This window comes from Rhea americana, unplaced genomic scaffold (assembly GCF_003343005.1).
Source record: "Rhea americana isolate MKP2758 unplaced genomic scaffold, rheAme1 scaffold_110, whole genome shotgun sequence".
NCBI lineage: Eukaryota > Metazoa > Chordata > Aves > Rheiformes > Rheidae > Rhea > Rhea americana.
Window position 1 is genome coordinate 1064856 of NW_028185151.1, and position 23884 is coordinate 1088739.

The 23884-nt window shown below is 38.5% G+C and overlaps 1 protein-coding gene across 1 annotated transcript in view; it reads left to right on the top strand.

Moving 5' to 3' along the window:
- Positions 1-19891, top strand: part of PTPRK (protein tyrosine phosphatase receptor type K) — a 431918-nt gene extending 412027 nt beyond the window's left edge. Inside the window, exons 22-33 of the mRNA XM_085314395.1 lie at positions 1877-1913; positions 3657-3754; positions 4497-4613; positions 5518-5672; positions 6739-6874; positions 8684-8833; positions 9396-9569; positions 12553-12684; positions 12912-13037; positions 14533-14696; positions 15995-16130; positions 18623-19891. Coding sequence (XP_085170521.1) covers positions 1877-1913; positions 3657-3754; positions 4497-4613; positions 5518-5672; positions 6739-6874; positions 8684-8833; positions 9396-9569; positions 12553-12684; positions 12912-13037; positions 14533-14696; positions 15995-16130; positions 18623-18676 — 1479 coding nt within the window. The 3' untranslated portion in view covers positions 18677-19891. The remainder of the gene's footprint in view (positions 1-1876; positions 1914-3656; positions 3755-4496; positions 4614-5517; positions 5673-6738; positions 6875-8683; positions 8834-9395; positions 9570-12552; positions 12685-12911; positions 13038-14532; positions 14697-15994; positions 16131-18622) is intronic.
- The last annotated feature ends 3993 nt before the right edge of the window (positions 19892-23884 follow it).

A 23884-nucleotide genomic window follows, 5' to 3' on the forward strand; every position in this document is an offset into this window, starting at 1 on the left:
TTTGTCTTCAGGCACCAATTTGGTTATTATAGTGTGTATACACAAACATATATATAAATATTTTGAAGTAAGAAAAGTTTCCTCACTTCTGCTCCAGAAAACTCTTCTCAAATTTGAAATTCCATACTTCAATTAAAATGTGAATTAAAATAAAATTTGATAGGAACAGGAAATTTGAACAATTTCTGCTCTGTTATGATTAACAAAATACAACTTTATTTAACTGCAGAATTCCAAGTAGTTTGAAAAATACTGAAATAGCTAGTGCAAGTGTTCTAAAACACATGTCTTTGGTTACTTTTCTTTATAATTGCACCTTACTAATTTGTCATGTCCACTGTTAGTTTATAAATTATTTAAGACCCTCTAGATCTTTCAGAATATAAAAGTTTAGCTACAGGTATTGTCTTTTTATTTTGATGTTTTTATATGGCAATCTCTGTGATGTGTAGGCCCATGATGTTTTGCCTGGGGCTTTAAACAAGAAAAGTCTCCCTGATTTGTAATAATTCCAGATCCCTGAGAACATTGTTTTTCCTATTCAGAAGTAAATAGGATCTCATTATAACCAGAGAAGAAGGCTACAAGTTAAAACTGGCACTTTGCAATTTTAAAGTGACACTTTTATCTTGTTCTGGGAAGCATTACTGAGTGTAAAAAAGCATAGCCCAGTATTCAACTTTCATAATTTGAAGTTGGGCTTGATCTAAAGAACTCTAGGAGACAATTTTTAGTAATTTGATGTAATCTTGGCCTCTTCTAAAGTCAAGGATAAAATACACAGAAGTCTTTTCGTAAGCCCCAGAGGAAGATGTTCTCACTCTACACAGGATAATGAAGCAGTCCATGGAAAAGGGGTATAAACACCTTGGGTACAGTGAAATCCTTCAGTTTAGTAGCAGCAAATGAATGCTAGGAATACAAGGACTCAAGATCCCCTGTAATGCAATACTTGAATCAAACTGTAACCTAATAAATAATTGGCGTTATTTCTCTCATTGTGAAATTCTGTATTGTTTTCTCACCAGCAATACTCAAGTTTCCTTGTCTTCATGGCTACCATTATGTTGCTGCTGGTCAAAATATATTCTCAATGATTTCATCAAGGGCAGAATCTTTGTCTTGTAGTTTGTATGCGGGTGATTGACACTTAAATGTGTGCAATATAGCTAGCCRTGGAATATGTCCCGCTAACTGTAAAGGCTTGGTTGTGCAGGGTTATCTATATATATGTATGTGTATATTCATGTGTGTGTTTGTGTATCATGTAGAGTATAATACATGCACACTCTATATAGTCTTGCAAATATGTTGCAGAAGATTCTGTTTCTGTAGGACCCTGATTTAGTGCCCATATCACACTGTTCAGCTCTAGCATTGGAAAGATCTGTCCTTGCTATTTATGGCTTGGGTATATACCTCTTTGTGCCTTGCAATCATTACTTATTTATAAGAAAACAAAAGATGTGTATTCATTTCACATTTGTATGAGTTGGGAATGATGATTAACTATTGAGATAATCTGGAGGCAAAGATAATTTGTACTAAATTTTAAATAAATGACCCAATGTATTGAGCTGGGGAGATAATGTGAATACAAGACTAATTTATAGGGCTAGTGACCTGTCTAGAATTCCCCTTCCTGGTACACTACAATGTCTGTTCCAGTCAGATGTTATTTCCATTTTATCTGTTACCATTCAAACCTTTTCAGCATTAACAGTCTTTTTTTGCTTTTGAGCTTCATGCTGCTCTTAAATATTGGTTTGTTCTGAAAAGGTTGTCTAGAGCTAACAATTCTGTAGTACGTTATGCTTTTATTTTCCCCTCTCTGTTAGTATTATGATATTCAAACCAACTTATATTGYTGTTCTAGGGATATCAGAGACCAAGTCACTACATTGCAACCCAAGGTAAGAATCTGCCAGCATAAGTCAAATCTAAAACACGTTCATGRTGATGTTCAGCAGAGTTTTGGTAAAATGGGAGTAGGTGAAAATAAAGCATATCCAATATTGTGATTTGTTGTCTTGTGTTATGATAAATCAGCATACCATGTTCAGATAGARTGTGAATAAATGCAAAAATTGCACTAATTTGTCATGTTAATTAGATATTGAGTAACTCTTTCAGTGATAAATTCAGTTGATAAAGTCAATAGCTACAACTGTAAATTCCAATTACGAAGATGAATAGAGAATTGAGGCAGTGGACAGAGAAGAGAAGTTTCAAGCTGCCTTGAGGCATTTTTGTTTCCATATTACAATGTATTATTTTACTGTTTAGGATTTAGTGCAAGATTCAGACTGTGAAGATAGTAAGGATAAATTAAAAACTATCTCAGCAAATCTGGGTAAAAAAAGGACGAAGAAGAGCAAAGCCTTTTTGTAGAAATAAGAGAAGAAAATCTTTATAGTATAACTGCTAAAAAAAAAAAAAAAGTGTGTGTGGGGGGGAGTAGAAGAAGAAAAAGTTACATTTGGAAGTTAGTCATTTTGTATTTCTGATTGATCTTCTCAAGATGAGGAAAAACAGCCTGGTCTGTGATTGCACTGAAGTATCAGAGGCTATGAATTACAGTAGAAATAATTAGATTTAGATGTGTCATTACTTGGTGTGTGAGTATAATCAGATAGCTGGCTGCTAATCTCTTGTAATGTGTGCCTTCGGTTGACCGGGGGGTGCTCACAAAAAGGCAGACTAAAAGCCTGTCGTGAAACAGGACGTTTAAAACTCTGTCCACGTTTTCTTTATTTTTGTCTAAGTGCTCTCTAGAACAGCCTCCTTCTGTGGCAGTTCAGTCYGCAGTTGTAGTCTGAGAGCTGTTTCAGTATGGGAAGCGGTTACGTGCCCTGCACACACCGTAACGTGCAACTTGATCGCTGCCTGACTTTGCAGCCTCTGATCTGGCGTAAGGAGGAGCGTGTCTGAGTCTTGGGGCGTGCGTGTCTTGCCCGCGCTACAGCTGAYGGTACCGCTGCGCTGTGGTCAGGGACCCTTTCCCGAAAGGGTTACGGCCGTATAAAAGCCACTGCCCCTCGCGTGGACATTTCACGCCTCGGCAGCAGAGCAGGAGGCAAAGCTGACRTGAATACTTCCCATTTGCTCCTCAGAAAAGTAGTGAAATTAGTTTAAGCRCCCTTTGGTGGCAAGTTTAAATGCCCTTCAGTGACAATTTTGCCTGCACGCTTTGCAGGGAGCGAGGTGGGAAGTGCCCGCAACCTTTTCCACCAGCCTTTCTCGTTGATATTTCGCTCCAGTGCAGGTACACCTTCAGGGGCCATCTGAAGAAACTCGCACTTGGCACATTATTTAACAAACATAAAACAAAATTAGAAATTTAACAGTGTGTGACTACATCTACAGTTGTGTTCCTGTACTTTTCAAGCTGCTTCTGGTGTTTTCCTGTGTAAAACACCTGCTTTTAATATCTTTCAAGTGGCAATTCAGTTAAACTGAGAAGCTTCAGCATTGGTTAGAAATAACAGTACAATTTAGAAACTGGGATGGTGGTATGATTATGTGGTTTTGTGAAGCTTTCATCTTTGAGCAAATGTATTTGTGTATGTCAGCTCCACAAAGTACTGAATTTTATTTTTATTGCTTGTTTTGACTGTTCTGGTATTACATAATATTAGCTGGCATTTTTCTTTCAGGTCCAGTTCAYGAGACTGTATATGATTTTTGGAGAATGATATGGCAGGAGCAATCAGCTTGTGTTGTGATGGTCACAAATTTAGTTGAAGTTGGGAGAGTAAGTTTTCTTCTTTTTTCCCTGCTTTTTTATGCTACAGGCCAAAAGAAAAACCTACTGGCAAATGATAGTATTAGCAGAATGTGGGAGTGTCTTGCAAAGCACAGCCCTAGTATCCTAAAAGGAGAAAAAAGAGGGAAGCTCATAGACCACACGTTCTTGAGGGTTAGAGTAGTGTGTAAAAACAAAGCAAACTTTTGAAGAGCCACCACAGAAGACTGATGCAGTGTTACTTTATGAGTAGTGAGTCTGAATCCAGAATTCATAATTCAGCAAAAGGGTTTTGTACATTAGGTCACTCAAATGAGCCTAGCAAGTGGATGAGAGATGTTTCTGTATCAATGGCTAGAAATCAGCAAGTTATTTACAGTTTAGCATTTACTCATCCCTTGGAGAGCAATCTAAAATATATAAGATTACTTACAACAGTTTGATTACTGGTGTGAAATGCATCCCATTTTAATAGAAGTGGAAAATGTCTTCCATAGCTCAGCACTAAAAAGCGCTCATTTAGAAATGAATTTGGCATCTGAGTGCAGCTGTGTAAAATGGCATAAACTCCTTGCAAAATAGCACTTAACTTGATAGAACAACTATTAGACTTGAGCCATGACAAGTCACTTGAATGCAGGATCATTTTGGAAATAAGGACATAAGTGTGATATAATGCAAAACTTGCAATAACGCTTTCTCAAGCTTTTATTACTCTTTGGTGTAAGATRCCTTTGTGTTTTGCGTTTAGGTCAAGTGCTACAAGTATTGGCCTGACGACACAGAAGTTTATGGCGACTTTAAAGTGACTTGCGTAGAGATGGAGCCACTTGCGGAGTACGTCGTCAGGACGTTCACTCTAGGAAGGGTAAGCACATTTCCGAAGGCATCAGTGAAATACCATTCCCTCTTAGCAAGGCGTACGCAGGAGAGTATGTTTGGACAGGATCCCGTAGAAAAACAAATCCCTCTGTCTACTTAAGAGGTCCACAGCATAGGCAGCCTTACCTCAGTGTGGGAGTAATGCACTGCCTCGGGGCTGTCCAGGCATGCACGTCACTGTGGAATTCAGAATTGCCAAAAAGTGTTGACAGCTGCCCTCCCCTCTCCTGTATTTGCCTCTCCTCTGTCCACGAGCTTCCAGCTGGGCTGAGGTACTGCACTGTGAACTGTTGTGCCCATCATTCCCCTCCGCCTGTGCTGCTTTGATACAAGTGATTGCAGCTGAGTCAATCGCACTCCATCAAAGAATGAAATGAGTCAATATAAGATCTGTGATACGGTTGTAGTCTTCTGGTAAATCATTGTACCTGCCTGCAAAAGTTGCAGACCATTGCCTTAACTGGCAAAACTTGTGAAAATCTATGTAAATTGTATGTAAGTATGGGGGGGGGGGCGGAGAATCTAGTGGTGCAAAACTAACATAGTCTTATAGCAACTGTAAGAATGATGAATTTCAAAAGCAAAAAAAAAAATACAGTAACACCTTTAAGCCTTGTATGTAAAGCTTTATGTGAAAGCCTCATGTTAAAAGATAGCAGGAAAGGTAGTTTCTGCTCTTGATAAAGGATGTCTGGCAGTTTTGGAGCCAGATTGATATTCTGTTGTAAAAGATGTCTTCTTTTAAAGCTGGAATGCTGTGTTCTTTGCTTTAAGTATTTGTTGAAAGCTGAAATGATGAAGACGGCATGCAGATTCTAACAGTGTTATCACTGTTTGATTCAGAGGAAGTATTTTGAATTTTGTAACCTTTTTTTTTTTCCCTTTTACAGAGGGGTTACAATGAAATCCGTGAAGTTAAACAGTTTCATTTCACTGGCTGGCCAGATCATGGAGTTCCTTACAATGCCACAGGCCTACTTTCATTTATACGGAGAGTCAAATTATCTAACCCTCCTAGTGCAGGGCCTATTGTTGTACATTGCAGGTGTGTATAGAAGAGGTAGATTCATTTTCCACAGTTTCATATGTGAGCCTTTATACTAGTCTGTTGTGAAACATTCCTCATTTTTGAAGTGTTTTGTTTTTGTTGTTCTGGTTTTGAATTGCCTAATTCACACTGCAAGCAGTAGGATTAGGCTGWCTACAGCAACATTCAAAAATAATTTGATTCTAGTCCAGCCTTTCTAAATAGAATAGTTGGAGATGTTCTTTCTTCCTGCAAGAGCTACATTAGCTAAATCATGGGCTTCAGGCTATCATTTTAGGTAGTCTACAAAAATTTTATGACARCACTCTAGAATGAAGTGTAGTTACAGCTACTTTGATAGTTTGGTGTTATATATAATGTTTAAGCAGATTATTAATTTAACTCTAAGTAAACAAGTAGATGAATGAAGATGCAGTGAGGATAATGGMAGCAAATACAGCATATTGTTTCCATGTAAGCTTTGCACGGTTTGTATTTTGGGACAGAATCCAAATAGAATTTTCTACCAGAACCATCAAATGTTTAATTACATTCTGCAGACAGAATTACTAATCTTGTTCAGATTTTAAGATTTCACTCTGAAAAAACTGTCTATAGCTTTATATAAAAACAAAATAAATCAAGAGAAAATCTTTTGCATGACAGCAAATGTGCTGCCTAGACTGATTTAGTGTTTGACTGTAAACTTGAGTTTCATACTGTAGTATTTCACTTTAAAATTATCCTTAGTCTTATCAAATAAAGAGAAGATCTGCTGTATTTTGAACTATATAAGCTTAATCATCCTCCTAATTTCAGCTTAACTAACAATTTTTTTTTACTGTAAGTATTGATCTGGATGATAAATTTTTTGCTATTACTTAGTGGATGAAAACTGGTTCACCTCGAAAGATTTAAAAGACATTATGAAGAAGAGGAGAGAAGATAAAAGATTAGGTAACGGTTGTGATGAAAGAAAATTGAATGGCTKTATGAAAGATCTTTTTTTATGAAAGGCAAATGTATAAAGTTTGTGGATGTTTTCATGGGAATATTCKTAACGATATTTACTGATTATTTTTAGTGCTGGTGCTGGACGAACAGGCTGTTATATTGTCATTGATATCATGTTAGATATGGCAGAAAGAGAAGGTGTTGTGGATATCTACAACTGTGTCAAAGCCTTACGGTCCCGTCGCATCAACATGGTACAGACAGAGGTACGGCGCTTTCCCTTCCAGSACCTGGTGCTTTTGCATATTGACTAGATCAGAATTTTGCTGCCACTTTGAAAAYGGCAAACTCCTGGCAGTGGGCTTGATGGGGAGTTACCTCCGTTAGGAGGCATTCCTGATTGCAAACAACTCCCAGAACCAGGACGCTGCAGCAAACCTGCCAGCTTTCTGTCTTCATGCACGAGTACCTGCCTAACTTTGTAATGAAAGGAAAAGCAAAGGGAGATTTTTTTTTAGGCAAGGCCCTACCATAGGTCTGTCTGGCATATCTGCCCCAGCCCCAGAACCCGTAATTCCGGGAAGGTAATTCCAAAGTTGGAATTTCACCGTATTGCTACCAGCTTTAAATCCACTTTATCTGTAATTTTGATTTGCCTCTGGGCCCTTTTATCTGCTTCATCCTCCCTTTTCAACTCAGTTCTAACTTGCTTCATTAACTTCCTTGCCAAACCCTTTTCTTTTCTACCCTTTTTGTCTTTTCTCTTGCTTTCAGCAACCCCACTGAAAAACATTGCCCTAGTTATGAATCTGTAATAGCTCCCATTCTGCCACTTCAATATCATTGAGCTGCCACAGAAACTTAGATTGCCATCTCCCTTTCCTGTCCTTGGTGTGGACATATTTCCCTCAAAAATAACCATTTGCAGATCCCTGCAGTTGGCACTCAGGCATGTCAATGTAATTTGGTGCAGTTTTTACTCCATGCTGCAAACTGTGGCAGTTCAGGAATTAATAAATGTTCCCATTCAACTCTCCCTTCTGCAGGGTCAATAACCTTTGGGAAATGTGTGGAGTGGACTGTTTCAGTGTGACTGCTTCAACTATCCCAGTTTAATCTGCTGTTGCGTGTGAATCATTTCCTTCCTGTTTCTCTCTCTCCCTTTGCCTCTTATTTCTCATCTTGTCTCATAGGTTCAAACYTATGCAACAAAACAGAGCTGTAATTGCAGCACGTTTTCGCGGTGGTAATCTAGACAACAGCGACAGCAACAGCTAGGGATGTRTGTAAAGCAGCACAGGCTATATAGCCAGGATACAACCGTGATCCTTGCACGTGGACTTTTGTTACAGGCACACGTTAAAGTTTGTGGTGTTTTAGCCTCATTGTTGTCCATAGTATTTAGAGGAAGCTGGCACAGTTCACACAGTTTGCTATACAGACAAAACAGATACCTATTCKTAACTCCTGAGGCAAGTTAATAGCATATGTGCAGTGCAAAGAATGACAGGAGACCTGGTTGAAAGAAAGACTCAGAATATCTCAAGATAGGCCAGGAAAAAATCGTGACACTGTCCCTATTGGGATGCACTTGAGTTTATTACTAACCTAGAGCCAGCTATCAGAAAATTGATGTACTAGCTTGCACACATGTAAGGAGAATGCAGCATGCCAAATAATTGCTAATCACGGGTAGTTCTTGCAGCATTTTACACTTTCTGCTGAAAGACTGAAAGCTATTTTAAAGAAGAAAATGAGTAAGGATAGCAAGTCCCTGGCATACACACAGAAACCCAAAAGCACCACAAGAAAACTGAAAACGCCCCATTAAGTAAATTGCTTAACTTGTGTTCCTAAGTTTTACTGAGCTTAAATTACCTCTGAAGAAAACATCCTGACTAACTGTGTCCCAGGTACGACGAGAGTTTGTTATACTAAATCATTATTTAATGGTTGATGGACACCACMTTGAATGAAATTAATAATGTAGCAAGTGATGTGCTTATCTTAAAGGAAGGAAAGATCCTTTGTTTCTCAATGGCATTAATTTTGTTTTTCTCTTCATAATTTGGTAGGAGCAGTACATCTTTATTCATGACGCCATTCTAGAAGCTTGCCTGTGTGGAGAAACTGCCATTCCTGTCTGTGAATTCAAAGCTGCGTATTTTGATATGATTAGAATAGACTCTCAGACAAACTCTTCACATCTCAAAGATGAATTTCAGGTATTTGCAGTTCCTCCTAACTCTTCATGTAACAACAACTTTACTGCCCCTGGCTACATTTAACTTATTTTAAGGGAAAGGCTTTTCATATCACATATATGTAATGTTTCATCCCTTTCTTTTGTTCCACAAAATAAAGCACCCATGTTTACATACTTTGCAGTYGTTTTTAAACGTGGAATACCTTTCTCTGAATAAAATTGAAATAATTATCTGGCTAGAATAAAGAGCACTGACTAGGGAACTGAGAGAGTTTTAGCTTGCATTTGCACAGCAAAGGCACAATCCTTTGGGGCTCCAAAACATCCTCTTCGCTTTTTTCCTTTCGGAAGGCGTGGTGGCACCCATTCAGTAGCACAGGCAGTGCCTTTTGCACATGCAGTGTCAATCCTCTTGAAAAACCCAAGCCAATCTAGCAAAAAGACCAAAGCTCTTATTTGCTAATGATTCTTTGTGGTTTCCCACTTTGCAACGCTTAAAATTAATAACTCGATGAATGCTGAGACCGTTGCTTCTGAGTTAGACGTGCTGGAGCGTGACGTCGGCCTCCTCTGTTCCCTAGACGCTGAATTCGGTGACCCCTCGCCTGCAAGCTGAGGACTGCAGCATAGCCTGCTTGCCAAGGAATCAYGACAAGAACCGCTTCATGGATATGCTGCCACCTGACAGATGTCTGCCTTTCTTAATTACTATTGATGGGGAGAGCAGCAACTATATCAATGCTGCTCTTATGGACGTAAGAGACTATCTCCTTTGTCTGCATAGTGTGCCGTGAAAAGCTGTGTAATAGGAGAGAGAGCGCTTGCGGGTTTAAGAAAGGGGAATTCTTTCTTACTGTAGTGCCCATTAAAACAGCCTTAAGGAAGGGCAGGAGGGGGGAATGGGTAACCTCCCCCCTCCCCAGCCCCCCACCAGCTTGTGTTGCTTCATCAGAAGGTTTGATATCTTAGTCTTCTGCATCCTCGTGTGACTCGCTGGAAATCTCTTCTTTTTCAATAGCATTGTAGAAAGCCCTGGTCTTCAGCCCTCCGAATCTCAAATCTCAGCAGGATCTCATAAATCTGCTGTTTGTTGGAAAATAGAGGCTACCCACCTGAGCCTTAGGTTACCGTTGTTATTTTAGGAAAAAGGCTATGTGTATTGAGGGAGGAAAGATAGAGGAAGAGGAAAAATATATTTCTTTGGCAAATTTAGAGACAGGGGATTTTTTGGTGCTCATATTTTAAACTGTAGCTTTTAAACATTCTTGGAGTTTGAGTGATGGTGATACCATCAGGGAAAAAGGTAAATTAATGGAAAGAGCAGAGATGAACTCGTTTATAGGTATCTGATCAATAATACAGTGCATCACACAGGGGCTGTCATGTGTCTTTACCATTAGCATTTCCAAATGCTCCTAAAGCCATGTTTACAGTAAACATCCAGAAAAGTGGCCTGATTTTCAGAGTATCTCACTTTCCTCAAAAAATGAATTACTTTCAGAAACTGAGGTGTCAAGAAGAGATGCTGAAATGAAATGAGAACTAGCAGTAGCAGTCGTCAGGACTAAATGGTATTAGTCCTGGAGGTTCTGTCTGAGCGAGGAGACACTTAAACCACTAGCAAAATGCAGTCCCTGATCTCACAATTAGCTATTGTGCCAGGAAAATAGAGAAGTAGCATGTGTGAGTCCAATCTATTAGAGAGTCACTGGGGCTGAATGGATGAATTACAGAGCAGCRAGCAGAATTTTGGTAGCAACTAAACTGTTCAAAATTGCAGTTAAAATTACATTAAACACCTGGACGAAGTGGATGTGATATGGAGCAAGCACCTCAGCTGCGCAGAGGAGCGTACTTTGGGGAGAAAGGGAGACAACGCAGGCTGAAAGGCTGCGTGGCAGGAAGATGCTGAGTGTGTGAGAGAAACAAAAAGCAAAAGCAATTTATTAATGGATGAACAATCAGCGGCAAGTATGGAAAGACAGAAATGGTAGTAACATAAAAAGGGACCAGCACTGCTTGTAGTTCTAAAAGGAATAAAAAGCAGCAAAATTAAGCATATGCATTACCATAAGGGAACATAACATGGCTATAAATGCAGGGTAAAAATTGTGGGTAATAGAAGCTTTTTCTTACCCTTTYTGTTCTGTTTTTATAATGCTCTTTTATTCAGAGAGTAGGACCCTAGAGCTGGGCGATAAGAGGAGGATTTACAAAGCAAAAGAGAAATTGAAACCTTTCTTTTTCCTCAGTGTACTGTGTCCCTATCTTTCCCCATAAAGGTGTTTGCTTCCCAGTGTGACAGCAGATATCCTGTGTGTTCTTTTTGAAAACCTATCAGAACCTCAGTACGTTCTCTTGTCTCCAGAAGGTCCAGAAATGGGGAAGAGGGCTAGGAAAGCATCAGCTAATACATGTTTTATTCCTTCAAAATATAAGGGAAGAATTTAGAGTAGCTGTCCATCTTCCCTCTTTGCTCCCTGGACGGATCTAGGAAGTAGGACACAGGCTGCATGCCCACACTGCTGTCTGGACTTGCTTCCTGCAAGGTAGCAAATTATAAGGGGTAAAAATTTGCCATCCTCCTTACTCTCTTGTCAAATAAGGACTGATCCWAAAGACATCATTTGGTTAATTTGTTATCTTCACAATTTATAGCAAGTGAAGATTGAATAAAAGTTGGGTTTTTCTTTCTTTCTTTCTGGGCCTCAAACTGTGCTCTTCAAGGATATGTCAGTATACTACACGTGAAAATCCCTGATCTCCTCTGTTATTAGTTAATCTGAACCAACCTGTGTAGGGCTGAAAATCCCTATTTGCAGTTATGTATACTGCAGTGTACAGAAAATAGAATTGGCTATCATGAGAGAAAAATGGTACTTTTGCCTAAGCGCATCATCCAGGTATTTAACTTCTGCTGTCTGGAGCAGAAATTAAAGTGGAAATTAGCCCCAGTAATCTTGGTGCTCAGTTCTTCAGTCCAGTAGAAGTTGTCATAAGGTAGGCATCTAGTCCCAGTACATTGTCAGCCGATGCACTGCTTCTTTCCTCTCTGRCTTTGTTATTCCTGTAGCCGCCTCCTTTCAAAACAGCAGTACTGCTTACAGATAGGGACCATAAAATGTGAAGAGTTCTAGCAGAGGAATTAAAAGGTTTTTGTTTGATGGTAGAGCTTTGGAGAGCTTTCTTGAAAGTCTGCTTGATATTATCTCAAAGATAAAGCTTTACTGAACAGTGAGAACTGTTCAGACCTCCTAAGAAAAAGGTGGTGATCCTGTGGTTGTGGCACTGAAGTAGAACTAGAGATTGAGCTTAATCCCCAGTTCAGTAACAGAGTTCATGTGTAACCTGGTGCGAATTAGCTAATCTTCTGAGACCTCTGTATCCCTCGCTATAACACAGGGAGCAAGCTTTCTGTTAGGTCTCCCTGACGCAGTGATGAGAGCCAAATTACCCAAGTCTCAGCTCAGCAAAGCCTGAAGAGCCTCTTCAGTGTCATGTGCGTGTCTGAACTTAAACAGAACTTAGGCCTATAACAAAGCAGAACACAGACCCGAGCRGAGCAGCCTCTTTGTTCTTGCTTGAGACGACAATGTATTTTTAACAACAGCTTTGATGATATCTGGTGTATTTGATGTCACAGCTTTGTTCCGTTTATGTTATTTCTGTTGCAGAGTTTGCATGGAAGTCATGAAGTACTTCTTCTACCAGTGCTAATAAAATCATTTGCTTTTACAGAGCTACAGGCAGCCAGCAGCTTTTATTGTCACGCAACATCCTTTACCAAACACTGTGAAAGATTTCTGGAGATTAGTGTATGACTATGGCTGTACTTCTCTTGTGATGTTAAATGAAGTCGACTTAGCACAGGTTAGTCTGCGGTTTGATTTTGCCACCTACAGTGGTATGTATAAATCRCTTCGGACGCTCAACCTCATCGAAGTGTAGAGCAGCGCACTTACTGTACAGTTACCCTGCTGCTCTGCTTCACAGAGACTAACATTAGATGCTCAGTAAGGTGCGATGTCTGCAGTGGAATAAGACAGTGCTGACGTTGTAACTTAGCTTTTGATTGTGCTCRTTTTGCTCTGGCGCAGGGCTGCCCACAATACTGGCCTGAAGAGGGAATGCTGAGGTACGGCCCCATTCAAGTGGAGTGCATGTCTTGTTCCATGGATTGCGATGTAGTAAACCGAATTTTCAGGATATGCAATCTAACAAGAGTAAGCTTTATCATAACAATATTTAACTGTTTTTAACACTATCTAGGGTATTGAGGTTTTTACTTTTAAATGGTATTAACATTCTTAAGACATTAACCAGAAAAGAGTTGAGCATTGATGTCTAATGCTGGCTTCTAGTACTTTTCTTCAGCTACGTAGTAAGCAAAGAGAGCATTAAAGTGAATGGCTGTAGTTCTATAATGTTATCTGGTGGCCACAAGATGCATTAGAAGTATTCTAAGTTTGTTCTCTGTGCAGTGAAAGAAAAATCCTGGTAATGAACATATAACGCCTGGTATTTAATTCGTAGCTTTCATAAGACATTGTGTGTGATGAATCAGGAACTGAAGGACCTACGGTGCCTATATAACCAGCACCTTCTTCATTTTAAGGTGCAAGAACCACAGCCTAGAAGACTGTGACACTCTACAAAAGAGTGTGAAAAAACTCTGAAAGTTCATCTAGCTCTAAAGGCTTCTGCATCGCTTTGCCTCAGCCTACATTTACCATCATTTCCTCAGCTTCAGTAACCATGCCAGTCCTGCATGCTTCGTAGTTCTTTCACACATTACACCCTGTGTCTTTTTGCTGGCCTACATTGCTTCACTTTCAGCGTCTCCTCAAACCCTGTTTGGCAGACAGTGTCACCTTCTCCAGATCACCTCTGTAAATCACTTTTTTATGTTGTCAACAGGTACAGAGTTATAGTTGTACATGGCACAACTATACAGTTATCTGTACAGTTAACCAGCAGTCTGGTTAAATTACCCTTGCTCCTTATATCTGTCATTTAATTCTGAACTTGTAGACCACCAATTGTGACTTTCAGTATGCTTTTAACTTTCATTAATGTTGAAAGGTAGCCATGAGGAAAGCAGAAATTGCTGTATTTACAAAGTTTTTTTTTYCCCCCTTTTGGTAATACTTTGATTTTTCCAACACCAAAGGTCAGTTTGCATGCAGCTAATATTTTATCCAAACCTGTTATTCATTTATGTTCAAAGCTAAGAAAAATCTTTCCAGCTTTTCTTACTCTATTTCGAAACTACAGGAGGTTAAGGTGTAGGTACACTGGTAAATATTATGCCATAACACATTTTCTGTTTTGTGTTGAGATTTCCTYGTTTCTTTTAGATTCACTTCTTATTTTCTCTTTTCCTGTAATTTAACAGTGATGCTTTTAATAGATTATTGATGCTAAGGGTGAATAYGCAGAACTGAGGGAATTTATCCATTTACAGGAAGTCAGGATGAGTTACATTACTGATTGATAAACTATGATGTTGTTTCAATGTTGTTATTATTTTTTTAAGCTTTAATTCTGTTCCTTGAGTCCGAGTTGTTTGAATTCACAGAGAGCCTGCCATGCAACATATACATGTTGGAATCTGTCCATAATGTAAACACTTAAGTTTCAAGTTAATTTTCTATTTTAGTTTTCTAAACCTACCTGTGAAGGTGCTATATTGACCTAAAGCCCTTTCTTTTCCCTCAGCCACAAGAGGGCTATCTGATGGTCCAGCAGTTCCAGTATTTGGGATGGGCTTCTCATAGAGATGTGCCAGCTTCCAAGAGATCCTTCTTGAAGCTAATTCTCCAAGTTGAAAAATGGCAAGAGGAATGTGAAGAGGGTGAGGGCCGGACCATCATTCATTGCCTGTAAGTAGTTTTGGCAAAGTCAGTTGCTGCTCCTCAAACCARTGCTTATATACTAGTTCTTATTTTAAGCTCCAGCAGTATTCTAATAGCTACATTCTTTTGCATATGTCCTTGTATCTTAAAAATAATAAAAAATAATAACAAAAAAGTACCTTTAGTGTTGTAGATCAGCCTTTGGTCAACTTTCTGGTCTATGTCAAGTCAAAGTACCATGGGAAGGAGTATTGTGGATATGATACTGCAGTGATAATGTGTATTGTTTCCTTCTGTATATAATAGCATGCTTTCCAAGTACCAAATGTGTACAGATTAATTTCTTCTGTACAGTTTAATTTGTTTTTTGCAGGTTGTCAGTGCTGAATGCCAACTGATTATTTTTCATGTACCTCTTGCATATCTTCTGTTTTTTCCAAAAAGGCTGTTATATTTTGAGGTTTTTTAGATTGAAATCTATGGCTGTGTGAAATCAGAGAAATGTTCTGTAATGTAGTAAGTGATCCTAAAATATTGTTGGCAAATGACCAGTGGCTGCTTATTTAGTCTGATATTTAAGTACTCAGTTCATTAAACATGTTACCAGCAAAATTGCATCTAAAAAAAAGAGCTGGCTTGGGGGTTGAAAAGGCAATATCTTTTCCTCCCTGAACAGAGAATGACCAGTCTCTTTTACACCTTACTTAAAGTTTAAAACTTAGAAATTGAACATTCCTACTTCCTTTAAAAAAGGCTTCTATTTAAATGCTCAGAATTACCTTGTGACTGCAGTAACATTTGGGAACCCTTTCTGCCCACCCTTCCACAGTATCCATGAGACCATCTGGCTAATTTAAACTTAACAAGAAAAAGTGCCTATCCTAATTTCTTTGAAGTGAAGTTTAAAACAGTTTGGAAGTTTTCCCAGAGGTCAACAAGATATCAAATCAGTGATGCCCCAGCATTACTCTGGCTTCATAATCCTGCTACCTGAGGRTGATTTAAATGAGTCTCCTTCTAAAATTAAATGGAAAATGTTGCTCTTGCAGTTGAATTTGGGTTTTAATTTTGAATGCCTATGTAAACTAGGCTATAGCATAGCTGGGTRGAGTGGTGGACTTCAAGGGCAGAGTTCGTAGTAAGTTATTGAGTGCAAGGTCRGAAATAGCAAATGTCTCAGTTCGAACCCACTGGAGCTTCAAGGAGATAGCTGAAGATTGATCTCCTTCTGGAAGTCATGCTTACAAAATGAAAGAACTGGTATACCTATCAAGTGTTCTTCTATGCAGTTGTGATATTTAATCAGTTATTTTCCTTATGCATAGAAATGGTGGTGGCCGCAGCGGGATGTTCTGTGCCATAGGCATCGTGGTTGAAATGGTAAAAAGACAGAACGTGGTTGATGTTTTCCATGCTGTGAAGACTTTGCGGAACAGCAAGCCCAACATGGTTGAAACTCCGGTAAGTGCAGCTCGCTGAGGTTAACTCGGAGAACTGAGCAGCCAGAGGACTACGGAGCTCGGTGCCCAGTGTTGGCTCCTGCGGGAGCGCTCCTGCCTGTGCCCGAAGCTCTTTGGGCTGCTGTGTGAGCGATGCACTGAGTCCCACATTCACAAAACAGCACAACCTACCTTGGACTTCAGTTGAAACAGACCTGTTTCTTGGGTTTTTAGTCTGCTATTGTAGTATATACTCAACAGAGGCTGGTTATGATTCTTACCATAAGCATAATGTTGGGATATGTTACATCCTGTTGTGGAAATTTATTGTATGTACCACTAGTTAGCATCGTAAGAAGCTACGTTACTTTTTTTGTAGTGGTTCAGCGCTTTTCACAGAAAACATTTTGAGTTAACAGAATGCACTTTAGTGTCTCAAAATAACTTGGAGTATTTGAAGCGAAGTTGCAGCATGTTCCGTTCACACAAACCATCTTGAAATTTTACAAAGCCTTTCCCTTCTTCGTAGGAGTAAACTGTAAAGTCCAGATGAGTAGCTGGAGATATGAATATTTTACTTCTTAATAACAGCTGCTGTTTTGGAAGCTGAATAACGATATATGTCTTGTCATTCAGATTTCCTGTAGCTGAAATAATATCTCAGAACTTTAAAACCAAAGACATTGTGTTTAGTGTGTTGGAGATTAATATATAAGCAATATAAACCTGAATTAGCAAAGCAATGAGACTAAATGTAGTATTTTTATGTGCGCTACTGGAACTCAAAATCACCTTCTGATGATTCTTTTTACCTAGAGTATGAACACTTATCAATCCATGTGATCGCTTCAGTCACCCAAACTGAATGTTGTGGAAAGTCCTTTAAAAAAATCATTAATCTCTTGAGTGGATTTTTCCCTTCTGATAGCTGAATGTGAAAGCGGGTTAGACAGTGTTTTGGTGTTTCTGCCATTTGACTCTCACGCTGCCAGCAGCCAGTGTCACTTTTCAGCCAGATGGCTGCCTGCAGCATAAAATTCAGAGATGCCAATTGAAATTAAAAATGTTTTGCAGTTTATACATAGTGAAAATTGCTTCTGACCTTGTGAACTTGCATAGTGAAGCAAAGTGGCTGTAGCTGCCTTTTCACATACTGCCCTTTTTCCAGGTGTCARCATTTGCTAAGGATCAAGTAGATTCTGTGGCATGATTTACTTAATTATTGTTTATCACTTCCATCCATTGGCACCAGATAAATTTAAAAGATAGATAGTTAAAATATTAACAGCTCATCCTGTAGCAGCAGTAGTATCAGTCTAGTTATTGCTGGGTTTGCTGCAAATACGTTACACTCTGCTGTGCTGTAGACGTCTGAGACACAGCATATTGAATTGCTGCCTGGATTTCAGTTTACTGCTGTGAGGAAAACGGGTCAGAGCACATGGAAAATTACTTGTGTCGCTGTAAAGAGAGGCCAAGGTATATTGTGTATGTTTCTGATAAATGATCTGTAAACTCGTATTTAGTTTCAAAATGGTCCTGAATTCCATTGTAGCTTTAATCTGTAGTTACTGAATTTCTGTAGCTAGGTGCTTCTGTGTTGTGTGGGGTTTTATTCAGAACTCTTGAACAGCAGCAGCTGTTGAGTCGTTAGTTAGAAAACAAACCAGGAAAACCAATATAACATTGTCATGTGCCCTACATTCAGCAAGATGATCAGATAACAAAAATGAGCAGCGCAATAAAACCTTTAAGATATCCCCACCACTTCCTGCCAATGGATCACACTGGCTTACTTTGCAAGCACAAATAAATCACGAGAGCGGGTTCATTTTGTTTAATTGTAAGGGCAGCAGGGATGGAATTCATTTCCTTGTTTTTTCCTYTCCTTACTGCCTTCTCCTGTCTCCTTCCCCCTCCCTGTCCCCAGGTACTGGCTCTGCACAGCCGTCTTATTAAGGAGAAATATTAAGCACGAGGAGGTTTGGAGCTTTACTGCTTTTAACTCCTCTTTTAAATGTGTGTTGCAATCTCTGCCATTACGTTAGCTCCACTGTAAAAGTGGGCTGCGGGCCCAGAGCAGCTTTGTATCGTAGCTCAGTATTCCCAAGCTATTAGCATCAAGCAGCAGGCACTAGTGGTAGCTACTAAATATCGGCTAACGTAAACATAAATTAGGGTTGAGGTTCTTCAGCTCTGGCTGATAACGAGAACTTCTCGAGCTCGATAACTAGTTCAGAAGCTGAAAAAAAATCAGGGAAGGAAATCATTGCATTTCGTAGTCAGTTTTTCTTTCCACTTTGTTGGTTAGGTTAAGTTTTTAAATCAGAACTAGTAATATAGCTGTGTAATAGAAAAAAATAAAAAAACCAAGTATGTCAGACTTGAAGAAGAAATTGCACAGTAGTTRACAGAGTATTCTTGTTTGCAGATATCACTGCTCTTTACTATTTTAGAAATGTGATTTATTTTTTTTCTGTTTTTTTTTCTTTTTTTTCCTTTTTCTCCTTATAGGAGCAATATCGTTTCTGCTACGATGTGGCACTGGAGTACCTGGAATCTTCTTAGTTAGAATGGATGTGATAAAGTTCACCAAATATATGAATCTCAATAAGCTGTTTTGACAACAGTTCTTGATCCTGTGAAGAAAGATTTTAGGGGAAGAGGGGGGAGGGGGATTTTAAATTTTAAATGCAAAGTATTTTTCATATGAAGTTGTGTATCTTAATAAAAGAACTCAATCTGTTTCTATGCCTGTATACAGTATCAACATTTAGTGCCACATAAATACTGTTTAATGAAAAACAGAGTCAGAAGAGATTTGCGCAAATTAGGACTTTTCAGTGTTTGTATATGCAGCCGTCTCTCAATTATGGTAGAGCGACCATCTGTTGCATGTATCAATATTTCCTATATGGTATTAATTTTCTTTCTTTTTCTTTTGATACATTGTTAAAGTAAAATAACAGTGCAGATTGATAGTAAGGTTCATTCTTTATACGTTTCAAGTGTTGCATATATATATATTATATATAGTAAAAAACTGGCTTATTTTGTTTTAATGTGCAATGATGGCTGGATCACATAAAGATCTTTATAAAGAAACTTAAACATAAGCCAAAGACTCAAGTGTAAATATGTCTATATGGAGAAAGCACATGTATTTATTGTTTACTTGCATTCCTTTTTTGATGGCTGAAAAAAGAAAAATCATTTTTCTTGAAGAAAGCTTTTTTTGCTGAAATCAAGTGTAAACAATTTTTGTAGTTTATTTTTTGTATGTTTTAGTGTAAGTAGGAGACATACTTTTTATGCATAGACCAAGAAACATTGGTATAGTGGTTTTGTTGTGTACATGCTTGTGATTCAGATCCATGTAAACAACTCACTTATAGAAGGTCTTTAACTGCAGGACCAAAATCAAAACATTTTGCTGAAAATGTATAGTTTTTCACAGTTGCATTAGTTAAATACTGATCAAAAGACTCTAAATGGAAGGACACACATCAGAATGGCCTTGCCTATGACTTGCACAATATTGAAAGTAATTTTTAAGCACCATTATGATTTTAAGAGAACCAATTGTTTAAAAAAAATATTCAAGCACAGATCAAAAGGACAACTACCAGGCAACAAGATGGCACTAGGTATGCCCTTMAGGGTAAAGGGGATTTGTTTAGCAAATTGTAAAATTAAGCAATGTTTATTTTGATGTTTACAAACATGTAAGCGCTGCTTCCCGAGAAAGCAAAATTTGAATAAAACAATGMCAGATTCTGATTATGGTGATGGTGTACAAGGTATTACTGTGCTTTTGCTTAGTTTGTATCCATTTGTTCACAAGTTTTCATACATTTTGCCAACCAGAATCGTTCCAGCCACTTGTTGGTCTTTTTTTAGAAATGATAGTAAAATAATATGGTGCTTATAAATATTATGTAAAGTAAGAGTGAATTAAACTTTTATTTAAAGATTATTTTATATCATTTCCTATTTTGATAACTTCTTACTTATTGTCATTGATAAGGAGTCATTCTTGTCTTGAAAGAGCTACATGTTTGGATAAGGAAGATCTGAAAAAAAAATCATACTTTTTTACTATCATACTGGGGTGGATAGCTCTTAGGACTGCGAAATGCAAAAGCTAGAATTCTGTACTGACCAGAACATTTTGTTACTATTTCTTTCTTGACCAGAAATGTGACATTATTTGTTATCTGGCTGAATTAATAGTTATTTGCRAGGACAAAAAAAAAATCACTTCAGTTTTTCACTTCAGTATTTCAAAGAGTATGTGGAAAGTATCCATTTCATCTCCATGAAAACAAGACCCAAACATAAAGTTTCTTTCTTTACTTTGGATACATGGACCAGTCCAATACTGTAAATGGCTGAGAGGAAATGTTTAAACAGTTATTACTTTTCAGATTTTTTCAGTGCCCCATCCATATTGTATATATTGTATACAAAGCTTCCAGAGCTTAAAAAAAAAAAAAAAAAAAAAAAAAAAAAAAAAATAAAATATTTTTAAAACAAAAATAAAAACTTTAAAAAAAAAAAAAAAAAAAAAAAAAAAAAAAAAAAAAAAAAACAGAAAATTAGATTATTTTCTTACCAGTGCTAGTTCCTGCCTGAGAAAAGCAAGCTAAACAAGTCAGGTATGAAAACATTTACTAGATTTGTCATCTTAATATTAAAGAAAAGAGAATTATAAGYAAGTTGCATGCAATAGAATTGTAACATCCCCCATCTTTTATTATGAGGCCTTGGAACTTTAAATGGCATTCAGCTAAATTGGTTATCAAAATGTTATATATGTCATCTGAAGCTACCTGTCTGCTCCCCATAATCAGTGGAGGCAAAACAGCACCTCCACAGACTGATTCATCCCACCTGTTAGGCATCTGCTTGGAATTAAGTGAATTAGACTCTCAAAGAGCCTTCCTCCTTTGACTGTAAAGGATGTTGAAAAGATTACACTAGTCTAAAAGTTTTGTCTAATTTTGCAATAGTAAGATGGGGTGGATAGCTCTTAGGACTGCGAAATGCAAAAGCTAGAATTCTGTACTGACCAGAACATTTTGTTACTATTTCTTTCTTGACCAGAAATGTGACATTATTTGTTATTTGGCTGAATTAATAGTTATTTGCAAGGACAGCTTCCATCTTGGGGATGGTGGTGTCTATCCCTGCCAGAATTCACAGTGTTCAACAAGGTCTTTGGGTCTGATTTCCCTTGTGCATCGAGCACAAATAGTACAAATGCCAGCATTGACCGTGGTATCACAGCACACTGGAACAGAAAGGATACTGTGCCTACACAGGAACTCTGCCTAGTTATTCGGGTATTTTGACAGTCACGTAGTTTCTGTAACTCAAGAGATCCTGGCAACTGAATGAGCTTTGCAGTAGCTAATAATTGAAAAACTTGTGGGAAATTTCTCTTTGCAAGGCCTGGGAAAAGTATGAGGAGGAAATGGACTGTGGTACATGAGAAGCACCTCAGAAATAGCCACCTCCAGTAATCATATATCTTGGTGTCCTTTAGGCAAAACATAATATTAAAAGCAGCTACTTAGAACAAATTCAGAAAGAAGCAGGCTGCTTTCATTACGCCAGTTCTTTCCTTTCTCTTATCTCACGCAGTGGCAACAAATATCAGCTTTGTTTTCTGGGAGCATCAACTCTGTTCCCCAGGGTAGATGCTGCTCCAGTATCCTTTTCTTGTGCCTATTCAAGACACAAGAACAAAAGGTGGGGAGACTRTGCAAATCTGCCTGGGAGGTAGAAGAGGCATTTCCCGTAAACAGAGTGTGTAGTGGAGGGAGAAAAGGATTCCCTCCTTTGGGCCCCTGAAGAAGGAAATGTTTACTCCTTGAGGCAGTGAAAAGCAACCAGTGCCAGTATCAGGACCCACCAGCAGCTGCTGTCCTAGAGGAATCCATGGATTTCAAGACTTCTTCTCAAAATCTTTCTGTTGGCTACCATCCTTATTGAAATATTAGTATAGACATGGCCATGTGGTGACAAGCTGCAAGTTCCTGCATTCTGCTTTCCTCAGGACCAACATATAAATGGTTCATACAAGGTGAGCAAATGGGCACCAAGTCAGAATACAAAGAAGAGCCACAAAGGACGTCATCCATGGAGGAGTGTGTGGTGATTCAAATTTGAAATGAGTGAAGTTGAAACTGATTTAATGTCACATAGTGAAAGAAGAATTAAGAGAGTGTGGAAGTTCCCCCAAATGTGACTGTTCTGTGCGAGAAGTTATTCTTTGCTCTAAAACTGAGAAGTGATGATTGCAGTGTCCTCTCTGTAGCTTGTAGTGAAAGAAATTTTGAATGTTATTTTGATAGCTTTGGGCACTTTCCTATCAAACAGTAACCAAAGAGGGGTTTGTTCAAACTACCTGGATACTCCTTAAATAGATATATTTTAGGATCCAACACTGAAGGACTGTATCAGGCCTCAAGCACCCTAAGTCTTTGGGAGTGCCTAAAACTGAGTGATACCCCTGTCTTAAAGAGTGAAGTTCAACAAGAGCTACTAAATATCTGCAGCCTGTATGAAGGAAGAGAGAGCCTTTCTTTTTACTTTAGCTCTGTGAGTTTGCCTTCCCGAGTTCATAGTGACCCAGCTCCAGCAGAAGAAGGTGTGAAGAGACCCAGTTTTTGAAATCTTCTCCAGGAGCTGACAGATCACCCCTTGGCTGGTTGATGAGGTCCTAGAATTTTCATTTCCTTCTTTCTGGGTAAATGCTGTCATCAAGAAACAATGGTATTGAAAGAGGCTTCACCTTCCTGGAAAGCTGCCACAGGCATAAGCTTGAAGCTTAGTATCCTTAGTGTATGCAAGCAGTTAATGGGATTTATTGCATTCAAGATAAAAGAATTATGTAGCTTATGGTATGTCTTCACCTTGCCCAAGGTACTACATTAAGAAACAACATTCCTTAGTGAAACATGAAAGTAAAAGCTACTGCAGGAGTTTACTTATGTGCTGTTTCAAATAGTTTAACAATTTCCAAAATGTAAGCTCTAAAAAGGTGAAGTGAGGAAGCAACAGTAGGCAAGTGCTGTGTCATTGAACCTCCAAAGTGAATTGAAATGACGAGAAAGGGGCAGTCTAAGAGAAATTGTTGCAGAATCACTGCATGGCCAGGACACCTGGACTGATAAGCGACTACACAAAGGGCCTTTTTTAAGCTTCATCCCGCTGTGTCAGAAGAAACCCTGAGATCTTGAAATAAATGTAAAAGCTGCTTTTATAGTGCCCTGCTCTGTTCTGAAAAGTAACTCATTTTCTGCTGTACTTTCCTGTGTCATGTAGCGGTCTGAATTGAGTTAAGTCATCCTAATCTCACAAAGAAACCTTTGTGGTGGTTTATTGCTAGTGCTCTTCCTTTGTTAACTAGGCAAAGTCTTGTAGCCTTTGCAGATCCAGGATACGCAAATCCGATATCTGTGCATATTCACTCATGTCTTTACCCTCTTGAGTTAAGTAATCTGTTAAAAGCAGTTTCTGTGCATTGAGATTTTCAGAGTATTCATAGATTTAGTCCCATAGACTTCAATTAAATGCAGCAAAACTTTGCCTTTATTATTTTTAAATTTAATAATAAGGGCTTGGTTTAAACAAAATCCRGGACAGAGACAATATAGAAGAGGTGTTTCTGGATTATTTTAARCTTCCGGGATGTTTCTCTCTTTAAACTTGACTGAAAGAACAATGTGCGATGGTGGCTGCTGGCTGGCATAGGTATTATTTTGGCTG